Source organism: Lemur catta, chromosome 1, assembly GCF_020740605.2.
Source record: "Lemur catta isolate mLemCat1 chromosome 1, mLemCat1.pri, whole genome shotgun sequence".
Taxonomy (NCBI): Eukaryota; Metazoa; Chordata; class Mammalia; order Primates; family Lemuridae; genus Lemur; species Lemur catta.
Window position 1 is genome coordinate 101,952,104 of NC_059128.1, and position 15,918 is coordinate 101,968,021.

General features: G+C 42.6%; 1 protein-coding gene across 4 annotated transcripts in view; it reads right to left on the bottom strand.

Annotated features, from left to right (window-relative positions):
• Nucleotides 1-14,752, bottom strand: part of ADPGK (ADP dependent glucokinase) — a 29,646-nt gene extending 14,894 nt beyond the window's left edge. Inside the window, exons 1-3 of one of the 4 annotated variants that reach the window (XM_045531528.1) lie at nucleotides 14,434-14,752; nucleotides 7,472-7,697; nucleotides 4,627-4,689 (exon numbers count right to left, since the gene is read on the bottom strand). In XM_045531528.1, the coding sequence (XP_045387484.1) occupies nucleotides 4,627-4,689; nucleotides 7,472-7,697; nucleotides 14,434-14,660 (516 nt within the window). In that variant the 5' untranslated portion in view covers nucleotides 14,661-14,752. The remainder of the gene's footprint in view (nucleotides 1-4,626; nucleotides 4,690-7,471; nucleotides 7,698-14,433) is intronic. The other 3 variants (XM_045531535.1, XM_045531552.1, XM_045531544.1) reach the window with 3 other exon arrangements.
• Between the last annotated feature and the right edge of the window lie 1,166 nt (nucleotides 14,753-15,918).

The following is a 15,918-nucleotide window of genomic DNA, read 5'->3' on the forward strand; positions in this document are numbered from 1 at the left end:
ATTTTTTCTAGAGATGGGGGTCTCACTATGTTACCTAGGCCGGTCTTGAACTCCTAACTTCAAGCAATCCTCCTGCCTTGGCCTCCCAAAGTGCTGGGATTACAGGTGTGAGCCACTGCACCTGGCCTATTTATTTATTTATTTTTGAGATAGGGTCTCATTATGTTGCCCTGCCTAGTCTTGAACTCCTGGGCTCAAGTGATCCTATTATCTCAGCTTCCCAAGTAGCTGGGATTACAGGTGCCCACCACTGCACCCAGCAAGAAATACAGTTTAAATATAAAGACATGAATAGGTTAAAAACACAAGGCTAGAAAGAGATATACCATGTTAATACTTCAAAAGAAAGTTGGAATGGCTATTTCAATAAAAATAGATTTCAGAGCAAAGAACATTATGAAATGATTTCCTTTATCCCTGGTAATGATAAAGGGGTTAAATTCATGAAGGGAATATAACAATCCTACATATTTATGCACCTAATAATGTAGCTTCAAAATACCTGAAGCAAAATGTTAATAGAACTGCAAGGGTAAACAGACAAGTGTCAATTATAGTTAGAAATGTCAACACCCCCTTTCAATAATTGATAGGTTAAACAGACAGAAAGAATAAGATGACTTGAACAATACTATCGACCATCTTGATCTAATTGACATTTACGGAACACTCCACCCAACAACAGAACTACCCACATATATTCTGGAAAAGTTTTCAAGTACACACAGAACTTCACCAAGATAGACCATATTCTGGGCCATAAAAAGTCTCAATGAACTTAGTAGAAGTCAGGTCATAGAAAGTACATTTTCTGACCACAAAGGAATTAAAATAGAGTCAATAACAGAAAGATATCTGGAAAATCCCCAAATATTTAGTAAATAACACCTCTAAATAGTCCACGAGTGAGCTTTTAAATAGTGCATCTCAAGAAATCAAAGGGAAATTAGAAAGTACTTTGAAGTGAATGAAAATTACAACAATGTATCAAAATCCATGGGATGCAGCTAAAGTAGTACTTAAGGAGAAACTTATAGCACTAAACACCTATATCAGAAAGTAGGAAAGGTCTCAAATCAACGACAATAGCTTCTTAAGAAATTAGAAAAAGAAGTGCAAGTTAAACCCAAAGTAAGCAGAAGTCAATGAAAAACAATAAAAAAAAAAATCAATGAAACCAAAAGCTCATTACTCATTGAAAAGAGAAGACACAAATGACCAATATCAGGAATGAAAAAGATAATTTCACTATAGACTCTAGAGATCTTAAAGGGATAAGGGACTATTACAATTAAATTTATGTCAATAAATTCAACAACTTAGATGAAACGGACAAATTCCTTATAAGATACAGACTACCAAAGCTCATTCAAAAAACAGAAAATGTCAATTTCCCTACATCTATTAAAGAAATCAATGTTGGCCTGGTGCGGTAGCTCATGCCTGTAATCCTAGCACTCTGGGAGGCTAAGGTGGGAGGCTCGCTTGAGGTCAGGAGTTCAAAACCAGCTCGAGCAAGCATGAGATCCTGTCTCTACCAGAAATAGAAAAAAAAGAGTAGCAGGATGTGGTGTCGTATGCCTGTAGTCCCAGCTACTTGGGAGCCTGAGGCAAGAGGATAGCTGAGCTTAGGAGTTTGAGGCTGCAGTGAGCTATGTACTGCACTCTAGCCTGGGCAAACGGAGTGAGACTCTGTCTCAAAAAATAACATAACATAAAATAAATAGAAATCAATGTTGTCAAAACCTTCCCACAAGAAAACTATAGGCCTAGAAGCCTCATTGGTGAATTCCATGAACATTTAAGGAAATCATAACACGAATTCTACACAGACTTTTTTTCCCAACTCCTTCTATAAGGCCAGTATTACCCCTATAGCAAAACCAGAGACATTATAAGAAAAATACAAGCTAATATCCCTCATGGAAATTGATGTAAAAATTTTAAACAACATTGTAGTAAACTGAATCCAACAATATACGAAAAGGATAATTAATACATCAGAACTAAGTAGGGTTTATGCCAGGGGGGCAAGGTTGGCTTAATATTTGAAAGTCAATGTAATTACCATATATTAATACCAAACTGAAAAACAAAAACCATACAATTGTCTCAATAGATACAGAAGCAGCATTTGACAAAATATAACACTATTCCTTATTCTTAGCTAAATTCCACAAATATGTGTATATATATTTTTTTTGGGGGGGGGGACAGGTGCTCTGTTACCCAGGTTAGAATACAGTGATGTCATCATAGCTTACTACAATCTCAAACTCCTCAGCTCAAGCGATCCTCCTGCCTCAGCCTTCTGAGTAGCTGGGACTATAGGCATGTGTCACCACAGTGGTTAATTTTTTATTGTTTGTAGAGACAGGGTCTCACTATGTTGCTCAGGTTGGTCCTGAACTCCTGGCCTCAAGCAATTCTCCCACCTTAGCCTCCCAAAGTACTGGGATTACAGGCGTGAGCCACTGTGCCTGGCACACAAATATACTTTTTAAAGGCATAGGTCCTCTCCTGCAATTTGGCTTCTATTCCACCATTCTAATAAATCTACCTTTACTATATTCATCAGGGTCTATTTCTGAAATATAGTATAGCATGGCCATTAAAAGTATGGACTCCAGAGCTAGACTACTTGGCTTCAAATCCCAGCTCTACCCATTACTAGGTATATGACATTCAGTTTTAATTTCTCCATGCCTCATTTTTCCTATCTGCGAAATGGGAATAGTAAAAGGACTTCCCTTACAGGGCACTGTGAGGATTAAATGAGTTTGTATGTATATAAAGCATTTAGGACAGCATCTGATATAATAAGAATGATATAAGTCAATGTTAGCTATTATTATACCTAGCTCTTGGTCTCTGGTAGTTTTCAGTTCATGTTGAGAAGCATGCAGCAAGTTAAACTGAATCACTTTGAGAGAGCTGTATACGGTGGTGAAGTAATGGCAAAGCCTGGCATTTGAATCCTGGCTCCACCATTTACCAGCAAGGAGACCCCGGGTAGTATACTTAGCCTCTCTGGACCTTTCTTATCTTTAAGATTATAAAATCATAAGATAGTTGTGAGGACTGAGTAACAGATAACACTTTTCTTTCCTCAATCTCCTACCAGGGCCACACCTGTTTTATCAGAATGCCTTCCAGTCAGACTGCTCCCAGGCCCAGCTTCTCCAAAGACCAAGAGCAAATGCTGGCCCCAGGGGAGGTCAATACTGAAAAGCCAATCTTGTACTCACCCACAACTTCCAATGTTGTCTTTCTAGAGGCCAGAATTATTTCTCAGGATGAGGAGGGTAGCCTTTTAGAGACCCATGAAAACTCCTGAGATTCTGATACAAAAGGCCTTGGCTCTCCCTAAAGACCTCATGATCGATCTTCTCTTCTACCCATTAACTGCTAATATTTCCAAAGGTCAGCCCTGGAATTTCTAATCTTCTCTATTTTAGAGTTAATTACTATGTATAAGGATAATGACTACAAAAATCTATATTTTCTACTCTAATATTTCATGAGAACCTTGATTCTTATTAAAATGTGAATGTTCACACTTTAATTAACTCTCTCAATCTAAAGCACATCCATCTCCTGGTGTACAGTGTGGCTGGCTCCATATGAATTTTTCCCCTGAAACTGCTGATCATCTACTGTCTGTAGTACTGAGTTCATCTCTGGCTCTGACCCATCTTTCTATTTTTAGGCAAAGCCAGAGAACCGTTCATGGTTCCCTTCTCTCCTGTCAGCAGCCACAACCATTCTGCACTTCCCGAGTTTACTCACTGCAGAATCATCTTTGTTACATCTCTCTTTCTTTTTTCCCTGTGTATGGTCTAGCCAAGCCAGTGATCCCACAGTAGTAGGTTTTGGATAATACATAGGTTTCTCCTCGCTGGCTGCTCTAATCGAAACCTTAATCATCTCACAGTACAACAGCAATAACCTCCTTGCTGGCCTCCCCATCCAGACCTATTCCACTCATAGCAAGACAAACTTCTTACCTGGATGTTATTTTGAACACAGCAATAATTTTTAATTCTACTTAACCAAATGGTTTAAGACTTGAAGACACTCCCCGTACTGACTCCCATCTAGTGGCTTTCATTTTTCTACACTCTGGATCCAGGCTCACCTGTGGTTTCTCTCATCACCTGTATAATCCCAAGTCTCAGGTACTGACTCTAGAGCCCACGTGCTACTAATTATCACACGATACAGTATTTAAGAACATGGGTTTTTGGGGTCAGACTGCCTAGGTTAAAATCCTAGTTCCATTACGTATTAGTTGTGAATCTCTCTATGCCTCAAGTTTCCTCATGTGGAAAGCAAGGACAATGACAGTACCATCAAAAGTACCAACTAGCCTCATAGGGTTGTTGCAAGGATTAGATAATCTATGTAAAGCACTAAGGAGAATGTCAGGCACATAGAAACACTCAGAAACTATTAGCTACTACTGCTCTCCTACTATTACCATATTGTTTCCTAAGCAGAGGGCCAGGGTCTGACACACTGCAGGTGATCCATAGTTGAATCAAGAACAAATAGTCATTCTCACTCCTAAAATTACTGAAACCGTCTAGTGAAAGGTACAGGTTTTAATCTGAGAATTGAACCTACCTTTAAATCTGAGTTGGCTGCAAATTTCTGTCCAATTAAAGCTGCATTTCCTCCTACATAGTGCTGTAAGATAGTTCAAAACTATTAGTATTTTAACACAATTATATCAAGCTTAATAATTTTTAATTAAAAAAATTAATTTATAGTCCATTTTTTCCTAAAAACATTCTGAGGTGATTTTACAACAAAGGACACACAGATGAGGTCAGTAAGACATAGAAATAGACAATGAAGAATAGGGAAAGGTAAAGAAAATAAATATGCTAACCATGAAAAAATTAGTATGATTGCTTTAACTATAGGTCAAATTTGGCTCTGAGCTTCCAGGCAAAAGATGCAGGAAACATCAAAAATACAGACAGATCTTATCTTCTACATTGTAATCCTTCTAAAATGAAGAAAAAAAGTCACTCTCTTCCTGAAAATCACTCAGCAGATATCAAACTGAACTGAAATCTAACTCTCAATGGAGGCACACACGGCCTTTCTTTATCTGACCCACACTTCCCTTTCTGCCTCCATCTCCTGCCCTGCCCTCCACACCCTGCTTGAATCTCTAAGTCAGCCTTCCTCTCTTGTCTCTGTGCCTTAGGCACATGCTTTCTCTCTCCTTAAGATGCCCTCCCCTTCTCACATACTAGACTAGGTAAACCCCTGATCACCTTTCAAGAAACAGCTGCAGTATCACCTCTCCTGTGACACCTTCTCTGTTCCCCTTTCCCCACTGAAACCTCAGCTTCCACAACTGCCTTCACCAAACAGGATTACAGCTCCCTCCCTACCTCTATAACCTGAACAAACCTCTAATACAGCCCTTGTCTGCTTGGGTTCATTATCATCTGGGTACATGACTAGCTCCTTCAGGGCAGGGACTGTTTTCTTTTTGTAAGTGCTCAGTAGATGTTTGATGCTAAATTTTTAGAAAGGAAGAAACACATGGATGTGTTAGGAAATATGCAGGTTTCCTAGGAGTAAATTCTATTATAAAAGTAATGGTCCTTAATATAGGACAATATTTCCCCCTAAACAACACATCTCTGAGCTGAGGATCTAGAGAGCAGATAATTCAAGGTTGGTATTTCCATGTTGCTGACTAAGGATGGATCCATGTGCCTTGGAAACCTGACAAACAGGAGAAAAGGCTGCTGTTCTAATATGAAAGTTGAGAAGCCTAATCGATAGTCTTTCCTGGGTGGGATGTACTACTCGACCTTCCTAGTCCTCAGCCCATGCAGAGGCATAGTCTAAACAAACAACTCTAGATGCTAGACATCACTCATCCCTCGGTTTGTGCTGACCAACCTCTCAGAATTCAGGTGGAACAGTAACAGCTTTCTAGAAATAATTCAAAACTTTCTGTGGTATGCAGGCTAAAATTTGGCTTTTTAATATGTTAGCCTTAATTAATCTTTTATTTAACTATGATGGCTAGAAGGATTTACTAAAAATCTTGGAAGAATATATTAAGATACCTACACAAAGTGAATTTCAGAGTTTTCATGTAATGGTTATTAATTAACTGTTATTTATCGGTAATCTTGCCTTATAGTTTAAGGGGGTTTTGAAAAGGCACCAAATTGAAGTGCCCTCCTAGTAGAAGGTAAGTAACATTTACATTTTAGGTTTTACAATGTTAAGAAATAATTTGGGCCATCAAAAAGCTAAATAAAGTTTGTGTAGAAATTTTTTTCATTATGAACAAAAAGCAGGTCCAAGGCAGGAGAGAACAGAAATCAAATTGGTGGTTTAAATACCATGATCACAAATACTTTTGAGCAGCAGACTCATCATCACACTAGAACTACCAACATTCTTGCCTAAGTAGTTAGAATCTCACCACGAGCTCAGCTGTCAAAATGATCATAACTGAAATGTTAACAACTTGTCTCCTTTAGAAACCCAGCTAGGTCATGCCTGTGTCCGCTTCTAATGTTCAAATAGGCAGCTTCAAAGGACAAAAATCTTTAAAATCTTAAAAGTCATCAATATAAAAGTGGTCACAAAGGTCTGCCTGTGAAAAATGCCAATTAAAACCGGCACGAAGAGCTTCTTTTGTTAGAACTACAGACCCAGACTGGGGTGCCTGGCCAAAGGAAGGTTTTGGGTGAGGAAGAAAAATGGGGTGCGAGGGGGGTGGGGGAAGATACTTAACCAAACAAAAACTCAGCCTTAAGAGGCATGCAGGTCCATGCAGCAGCAGGCACGTGGGGGTGAGGTGGGAAGAGCCATGGTTGGGCCTCCAGCACCAGTATTGCCTTGTACTCTGTGTGAGCCTCCAGGAAGTGCCTGGACCATGCAGGCTGCAGGGCTTTGTTTATGATCATCAGGTGGGCTTGGGGACCACTAAGGTTCTCTCTATCTGACAAGTCCTTCCCTATAGACCAATGATTCTCAAGATGAGATTCTCACACTTACAGCATCAACCAGGAAACTTGCTGGAAGGGTAAATTCTTGGGTCCCAGCCCACATGTATTGAATCAGAACTCTGACAGCAGGCCTAGGAATCTGCATTTCAACACTGGCCACCCTGCCACCCTCCGCCCCAAATGATTCTGATGCAAGCTCAAGTCTGAGAGCCACCAATCTAAACCAACAGTCTTCAACCAGGCGTGATTTTGCTCCCCTCCTCTTCCACATGGGAGAAACACTAGGCAACATCTGAAGACATTTCTGGCTGTCACAACTGGGGAAGACAACTATATATTGGGAGGTCAGATACAGAGTTTTACAAAAAGAGAAAAGACAACAGAATTGGATTCCCAATGATCACCATCTTGGGGCAAACTGGAAAAAAAAGTTGCTTTTCCCACCCTGTCTTAATTTATTATTGGTGAACTGAACAGACCTGGGCTCCTGGGAATTCTGATGCAACCTGGGCAATGTCATGAAAAGTTTCCTTATCACTGAAGAAGCGCTCAGCAGCTGCTCCCTTCCCCATGAAGTGAATGAAGGCTTCTTCCAGATCATTCCTTGAATGCAGAACGGTGTGATCTTTCCCATTCCCAGGACTCAGGCCAAGTGCCTGCAAGAGCTTCACCCCTGAAAGCACCACATCGACACATGCATTGACTCTGGAAGGAGGAAAGAGACAGTGTGAAAGAAAAAAGCAGAAGCACTGGGCAGCCATTTGCATTTAACATCCGGCAAATGTTTCCGAGAACTGTATTCAAACAGAAAAATAAGGGGAAGTGAAAATGAAATGTGAACTGAAAAGTGAACAGCATGTGGTGGAAGGAAAATTATATACTTATCTGGATGTATATTAGGATCGGAACACAGGACTCTTTTCAACAGTTTGACAAGCTTGTACAAAGTTACCACTTAAAAAGTGAGAAGACAGGTGCTTAGTATTTCAGAACAAAGCTATCATGACAACAAAAATGTAACATTTCTGAGAAAATGCTGGCAGAGCCAAACTAGATTCATGTTGGCTGTGTGACTTGGGCAAGTTACTTTAATTTCTGTGTGTCTTGGTTTCCTCATCTATAATATGGCAATAATACGAGTAACTCATAGAGCTGTTGTGAAGATTAAATAAGTAAATGTATATTTAGAACAGTGCTTGGTGCAGGGAAAACAAAATAAAAATTTTGGTCAAAAGCTAAGTATCAGTTACTGCCAAAGACAAATGAGGATGGTGATTAACATACATTAAATACCCAAACGCCTGAATACTCCCAGCTGAAACCTTGCATCTTAGCGTTGAGGGTGTTATAAAGACTTAGGCACACCTGTGGCCTTGTAACAACTCGTCACTTGGCAGGTGTTCACAGGGCTGATGCATGAACTTTAAAGGGCTGCCTCACCTGGTTGGCTCTGCAGAAATTATAAAATACAGGTTGAATATCTCTTATCCAAAGTGCGTGGGACCAGAAGTGCTTTGGATTTCAGAATAAATATTTGCATATACATAATAAGGTATCTTGGGGATGGGACACAAGTCTAAACACAAAATGCATTTGTGTCTCATATACACCTTATACACATGGCCTAAAAGTAATTTTATATTAATACAATATTTTAAGTAACTTTGTGAATGAAACAAAGTTTATGTTAGCTACTTACGGAATTTTCCACTTGTGGCAGGCATCATGTCAGTGCTCAAAGGTTTGGATTTCAGAGCATTCTGGATTTTAGATTAGAGATGCTCAGCCTGTACTAAGGCTGTCTGGCATGGCCTATCCCACATGTCCTCTCCTATGTGTGTACAGAGAAGTTCTGGCTTACATTTTCAGTGTTTCTTGCTAAAAGTCATTTCTTTTTTAAAGAGAAGGGCCAGACAATCAGGGTAGCTAGGTAAGGTCTTTGTGCCCCTCCCCCTGTCATGGTCACCTTTATTTCTTGCCTCTGCCTATTGGGGATGTCATTCTGGCCAGTGGGGCTGGAAGACCATAAAGGTAGCTCCCAGCCTCTGAGAGGAACAAAGCTCACAGCAGGCCAACTGAGTCAGTTCCTAGTGATAAGGGTGACTTGGGCTTCAGAGTTAATTCTGAGCAGCCCTGGAACCAGAAGGTAAACTCATTAATAAGGAAGGGCCAATGGATTGGATTTTAGCATAAAATACATAGCTATGATGTTTCTGTTACAGTCTCCTTCAAACATCTCTTGGGTTGAAAATTAACACACCAAATCATTAACGGTGGCAAACTCTGAGAAGTGGAAGGAGATTGGGATAAAGGAGAGGAACTTTGCTTTTGATCAGATATATTTCTAGTTTTTACAAGCATGTATTACTTTTGTAATTTTTAAAACAACGTAACTTTACCAAGTTTTCTATGTAGGCTAGACACTATTTACATCACTTAAGGAAGATTTACAAGCGCAAGGAAGAGACATATCCTCCCTCGTGACACAAACAGACTGCATCCTCATACTAAGGATCCCTTTATAAATTCTTCCCCTATGAATCTGTTTTGAAAAGATTTTTGCCTACCAAACAGCATTTAAATACTCAAATTTTCTCATTCTTTGAACATCAAAGACACATATAATGACTCTGGCCAACTGGAAAAGCATAATCTAAGAGTTACAATGCCTTTCAGTTTATAAAATACATTGACATGCACGTGGCCAGTGCTTGAAGATATGTTTAAGACACATTCTTTTCACAGCCTTACACAATAATAAACCAAACACACCTTGTAAACTGGTCTCAATTCCACCTCAGACAGGGTGCCCTTTATTTCTACTGAAAGCAAATTAAGATACCTGAAAGGTAGAATCTCAATAGTAATACAGGTATCCCTGGCTCTCGGACTCCAGTAGGTTCCTGAGTTTCACAGAATAAGAGTTTGGATAACGGGGGATACTATAATATTTCTGCCAGAGAGCCATCTCTAAAAGTGTATCCAAATGGATTTGGGTCTAGAGGGCAAAAGTTGGAACTGAGCGAAATCTATATTTGAAAATAACTCTTTCAAAAACTATAAACACATCGCTTTCATATCCAGTAATGCTGACCTCAAACACAATTTGACACCTTAAAGATGAGATGGGACAAGCTGAGTTTGCAACAAAACAAAAAGAAAGCAAAAGGAACCAAGTTCAGCATATTTTGCAACACAAGATGAAACCCAAGAGAACTAATTTTGAATTAAAGATGTAACCACCATAGGAACATTTTCCATCCCCCACCTAATCATGACAGGAATACTGGGGGTGGGGTGCAGACAGGAACAGTCTTATAGAAGAAAAATTTTTACTTGATAACTTTTTATAATAAAAAAATAAACTACTATTTGCCAGATGCCAAACAAGTACTTTTTCATCTGCTTTCTTGTTATATTTTATAATCCTTTAACCAGAGCAAGAATCTTTCTCTGCACTTAATAGCATCCCAAAATGCAAACAAGCACATTACATAAGGTGCTTTACTATCAAGGGGAAATAAAGGTAGACAGGAAGCTAAAGAACCAGAAGACAAAACTGTGCTCACTGAACATGTAGACGGAATTTCACATTTCAGTAAGAAATGTATAAAAGATTACAGTGTGCTTTTGGAGAAAACAGATCAAACAACTGGAAAATGAGGCAAGGCAATAGACGCTGGATGCCAAAACAAGGCTGTGGGGGCTGGCAGAGCCAGCACAGTTCTCCCTTCTAGACTGTAAGCTCCTCAAAGGCAAGGATGATGTTTCTTACCACTTCCCTTGTTTCATCTTCTGTAACATGTTTTCTAAGGTTCTTTCTAGCTTTAATATTATGTGCCTCAGATATTGCAAGAGCTAATCATGATTACAGCTAATCACACTAAGATACAGAACTGTAAAGAAATCAAAAAGGGCTGGGGCAGTGGTCCCCGGGCTGAAACCTAGATGGTGCATCTGACAGAGAAAGAGGGCATCTTTATGAAGTAGCGAATGCTAGACAGGCATCTTCAGATAGATTACACCAATTTGCAAAACACTGTGAGAGGTAATTAGTCATCACTGCTTTCAGCTGAGAAAAGTGAAGCTGTGGGTTAACCAACACCCCAAAGGCCACAGACTGGAAGAGCCTAGATCCAAATCCAGATTTATCTGATACTGAAGCCCACGCAGGGAGCCTGCACAAGCAAAGTTGTGGATGAAGGGATTAACCTTGGACAGAATAAGAATGCTGATCTAGCTAGAATGCAGAATTCGTATGGGGGAGAAGACCAAGATAGGTTTCAAAGGGCAGGCAAGGTGAAGCCAGTTACACAGCAAATGAATGTTAGGATGAAGCTTCATCACCTTTTCCCCAATGAACAATTAGGGAGGAGCCCCATTTCCTAGAAAGATGTGGGAGTGGGCTCACCACTACATCGTCTTAAAACTCTTCCTGTCCTTTACTTCTCTGATCCCTTTCCTCCATCCCCTTAAAAGCTGGTGCCTCCCAGAATTCTACCCTTGCCATTTTTTTACCTTCTCTTCATGTTCTTTTCCTGGGTGATCCTATCCAGTCTCTGGCTTCAACCTAAGTCCTGGTGTCTCCAAAATCTGCAACCCTGTTCCTCAATATACTCCTTAACTTCAGCCTCTCATTTTCAGCAGCTGACAGAGAAGCTTCACCTGAAATCCCACAACAATGTACATTTCCCCTCCCCCAAAATCAAACTCACTTTCTTCCACAAACTTGTTCCTTTTTCTTCAATCTTTCTGAATGGCAACAATGTGGCATGAACATGGAACCAGAAGTGGGAAAGACCCGGCCTAAGGTGCACCTCTAGTGCTTGACATCTATTTGATCTTGGGCAAATCAATGTTTCTAAGCCTGTTTACTCGTCTGTGAAGAATGGATGACAGCACCTGTATCTGCCTCCCTCATAAGGTTGCTATAATATACCCAATACTAAAAACCTGTCACTTTTGACTGCCTTTCTTTACTCTACCACCTTCAATCTGTTATCCAAATATCTCTCAAATCTCACCATTTCATCACCATTGCCACGCTTGGTTCAGGCTCTTTTCTCCCTTCACAAATACCCTACAGTGGCTTCTTAACCTGTGTCAGGGTCTCAAAACACTCCTCCTTATGTATTATATTACATTTTGAGTAAGTGTGTGTCTGTGTGTAAGTGTGTATATGAGAGACAGTGTATGTATGTGTGTTCTTCTGAGAAGTCAAACTACAACATACACACACCCCCAAAATGAGATTCTGGTACAAGTACTGCACCTGCTCCCACCCACTCTTCCTATATCCCCATCTTTGGGCTAAAAAATCTCTTTGGGTAATGCAAATATTACCAATGGATCTGTGTTACCCACAAAAACGATGTGAAGCAGTAAGACAGGTTAGAACTACTGCTCAAAACCCACTCTTCACATGGCCACCAGTTATTCTCTGGGAAGAACTTAGCATCACTTACCTGCTTATAAAGTTTGACAGCTTCCCCATCACTTACCCTGACATGAAAGGCCCTTCACAATCTGGCCTAACTCTCCCTTCTCAGCATCATCTTTTTACATCTCTCTACCGTAAGATTCTTGCCCCAACACGAGGCCAACTCGCTGTTCCCAAACAAACCATATACTTTTCCACATTTGGTTCTCTTGCAAGTATGTTCTATTCCCCCACCCCCACCCCCTTAAAACCAACCAGGTACACCTGTGACTCTGGTAGAAAGGTCCCTCTGTGCTTCTAAAGTTAGGTCATACAAGGACTTAAGGTTGCTGCCTGGTTCTCTTGGGACATTCCTCTCCTAATCATAATTGTTATGGATTGTGTCCCCCTCAACCCAAATTCATATGTTGAAACCCTAACCCCTAATGTGACTGTATTTGGAAACAGGGTCTTTAAAGAAGTAATTAAAGTTAAATGAAGTCATACGGGTGAGCCCCAATCCAATAGGACTAGTGTCTACATAAGAACAGGAATGCCCTAAAAGCTAGGAAGAGAAGCCTCACCAGAAACCAGTCCTGCTGGCACTTTGATCTTGCACTATCAGCCTCCAGAACTATGAGAAAATAGAGTTCTGTTGTTTAAGCCACCAGGCTGTGGCATTCTGTTCTAGCAGTCCAAGCAGACTAACGCAGTATCTGTTTTCAACAAGGCAGGAACCTAGTATCACCCATCTCTGTATCCTAAGAACCTAGCACAGATCTGACACTACCCATGTAGTTGATGGATATTTGTTGAATGAATGTGCATAAAGCAAGGGAGAACAATTTAAAGAGAAGGTAGGAGAAAAGGGCCTGAACTTGAAATAACAAGTAAAAGAATATCCATCTGAAGAACCAATAAATGTGCTGATAGAAAAAATACTAGCTAACATTTAAATGCTTTTTAAAGCAGACACCATGCTAGATAGATTACATGGATTATTTCATTTAATCTTCAGGCCAATTTGTACCTTACCCCTCCAGGCCCCAACACTCAGAGAAAGTCGATGAGGCAGGAGGATCGCTGGAGCCCAGGAGTTTGAGGCTGCAGTGAGCTATGATAATGCCGCTGCACTCTAGCCAGGTGACAGAGTGAGAGACCCTGTCTCAACAACAACCACCATCAAAAAATTCTGAGGTATTAGTTTCTAAAATAAGAAAGAAAGAAAAAAGAAAGTTAAGTCGAACTGAGACAGGGACTAAAGTTAGCTTAAAGGGAATAATTACATTGCCGGGAAAGAATACAAAGAAAGGAGGCACTGTGATTTAGAAGAACCTTAAATATGCAGTGTCACTGAAGTCAGGGGAAGAAAAGTTTCAAGGAGAAGGGCGTGTTCATCGCGCCGAAGGCTGCACAGTGGATAATGAACACTACAAAAAGGCAGGTGAATTTGAAAATCTGAGGAGAGGTGCAGCAGAGTGGTAGTTTCCAGACTGCGGCGTTGAGGGAAAACAAGGCGTAGAGAAATGCAGTGGGTTGCTAAAGACAGAGACCACGCATCTCCAAGAAGTTTAGAAGCAAGAGGAAGACTGTCGCCAAAGTGGGTAAGATCAAGCATCTCAGACTGAAAAAAACAGTCTCCAGAGGAGCAGGAGGGGCTGAAAGTTGGAACGATGAAAGAGGCTCAGAACATGAGGGTGTCAGGCTGAGCGGGATTTGCAAGAAGCTATTCGGGCCGGTCCTACTGGGATGCGAGAAGGGCGCCGGGGACTAGTGAGCGGAAAAAGCATTCTGGTGAGTGCCTGTAGCAGTGACCAAACGCGTTCCACCCGGACAACCGATGCCTCTCGCCAAAGGGGCAGCGCGGACACCAGCGCCTCCCGGGGACCTCTGGGAACCCGTTCCCACGCGGGCTCTACCTCCCAGCTCCCAAGTCGCCCGACCTACAAGGCGGACCCCGGAGGCCCGCAGCGCCCGCACTTCCTGGGGAGGCCCAGAGACCCAGGCCCCGCAGGCACTTACCCCACTGCCACGCGGCGCCAGCGCTGGACCGGCTGCACGATAAGCGCGTCCCAGGCGGCCGCCAAGCGGCCCTCGGGGGAGACGGGTCCCTGGGGCGCGGGCCCCAGCTTCAGCGAGCTCCAGAGTGAGCGTAGCGCCGAGCCCGGCAGCTCCGGCTCCAGCAGGAAGACGCAGCCCACGGCCAGCGCCAGGAAGCCCGCGTACGCAGAGCCGCGCCAAAGCGCCATGGGGACCGAGACGCGGCAGCGGCGCCGTCAGACTCCCCGCCCGGCTCGCGCCTCTTCCGGGCTCGGCGCGGCTACGTCGGCACCCGCGTTACGTCACTGCGGCGCGCCGCGGGCCCGAGGGGCGGGGCGCCGGGCCGGGCGCCGACGCAGGGCGCGGGGAGCCCTAGTCCTTAGTCCGCGCCCCGGCGCTGGGCGGCGCGGCCCGGAGGCGAGAGGAGTTGGGATAAAGGCTGTCGTGCCCGTCCGGTGCTCTGCTCGTTCCCAGAACTCCGGCCGTACCCAAAATAGAGGGATGGGAACACGTTTGCTTTCCCAGTAAAACGAAACGGACGGATTATGAAGAAGTGGGCAAACCTCGCGCTAATATTTGATCTAGTCGGTGTCCTCATTGGCAGGAATCACAACCCTCTCTTTTAATCCGTCCCTTCGCCCCTGTGTCCATCCTCCATCGTTTACTCATCGTCTTCCAGGCCCGGTGCTCGGCGAGGCAGGGGGGTTCTGCCCATTTGGAAGGGCTGAGACTGAGGAGAGCCCGCAGAGACTGGCAGTGATCATCTTTGTCTAGATGACCAGATTCAACATTCAAACCTTAAAATAACCCCTTTGGGGGCGCTGTTCCCTTCAACAAGTTCAGAAAAACATACACAAACTTGTGTTACAACACAGGGAGTTATGGACCTGGGTTAAGAAACCCTGATTTCTCTTGTTTCCCCTTGGTGGTAGCACTTAAACACAGCCCTGTCTTCTTTGGTGTGACCCTTCTGCGCGCGAGTGTAGGTTGAGAGACAGTTGAAGCTAGGCTTTGTGCCAGCTCATTCTCAGCAGCCTCCATGCCAGGCCTGGTTTGGTTCCCTGGCCTGTTTCCCTTTTTCCAGTTCTGTTGGCTCCTGACCTGGACACGGTGTCCAATTTTCCACTCTGCCCCTGACCTTTTCATTTGGAAGTGAAACTTTATTTCCCTAGTTTTGATCTTGGGCATTAGTCTTCATTCTCCCTAGTCCCACCTCACCAGCACTTCGCCATCCTGGTCATCTACTTTCCTCTAGTCCATCCCACCCAGCCCACCTGACCTTACCCGTCCCTTTCAGAGGGGATGTTCGCATAGGAAGAGATTTGGGCTACCTTGGAAGAGAAAGAAGCCAAGGAGCCAGTGAGATCTGTGTGAAGCCATGAAGCTGTCTTACCTAGAGTTACCTGTCCGTTCTCTCTCCCTGGAGTCAGGTCAATCAGTTCCCAGAGAAACTGCTCCCTTTCATGG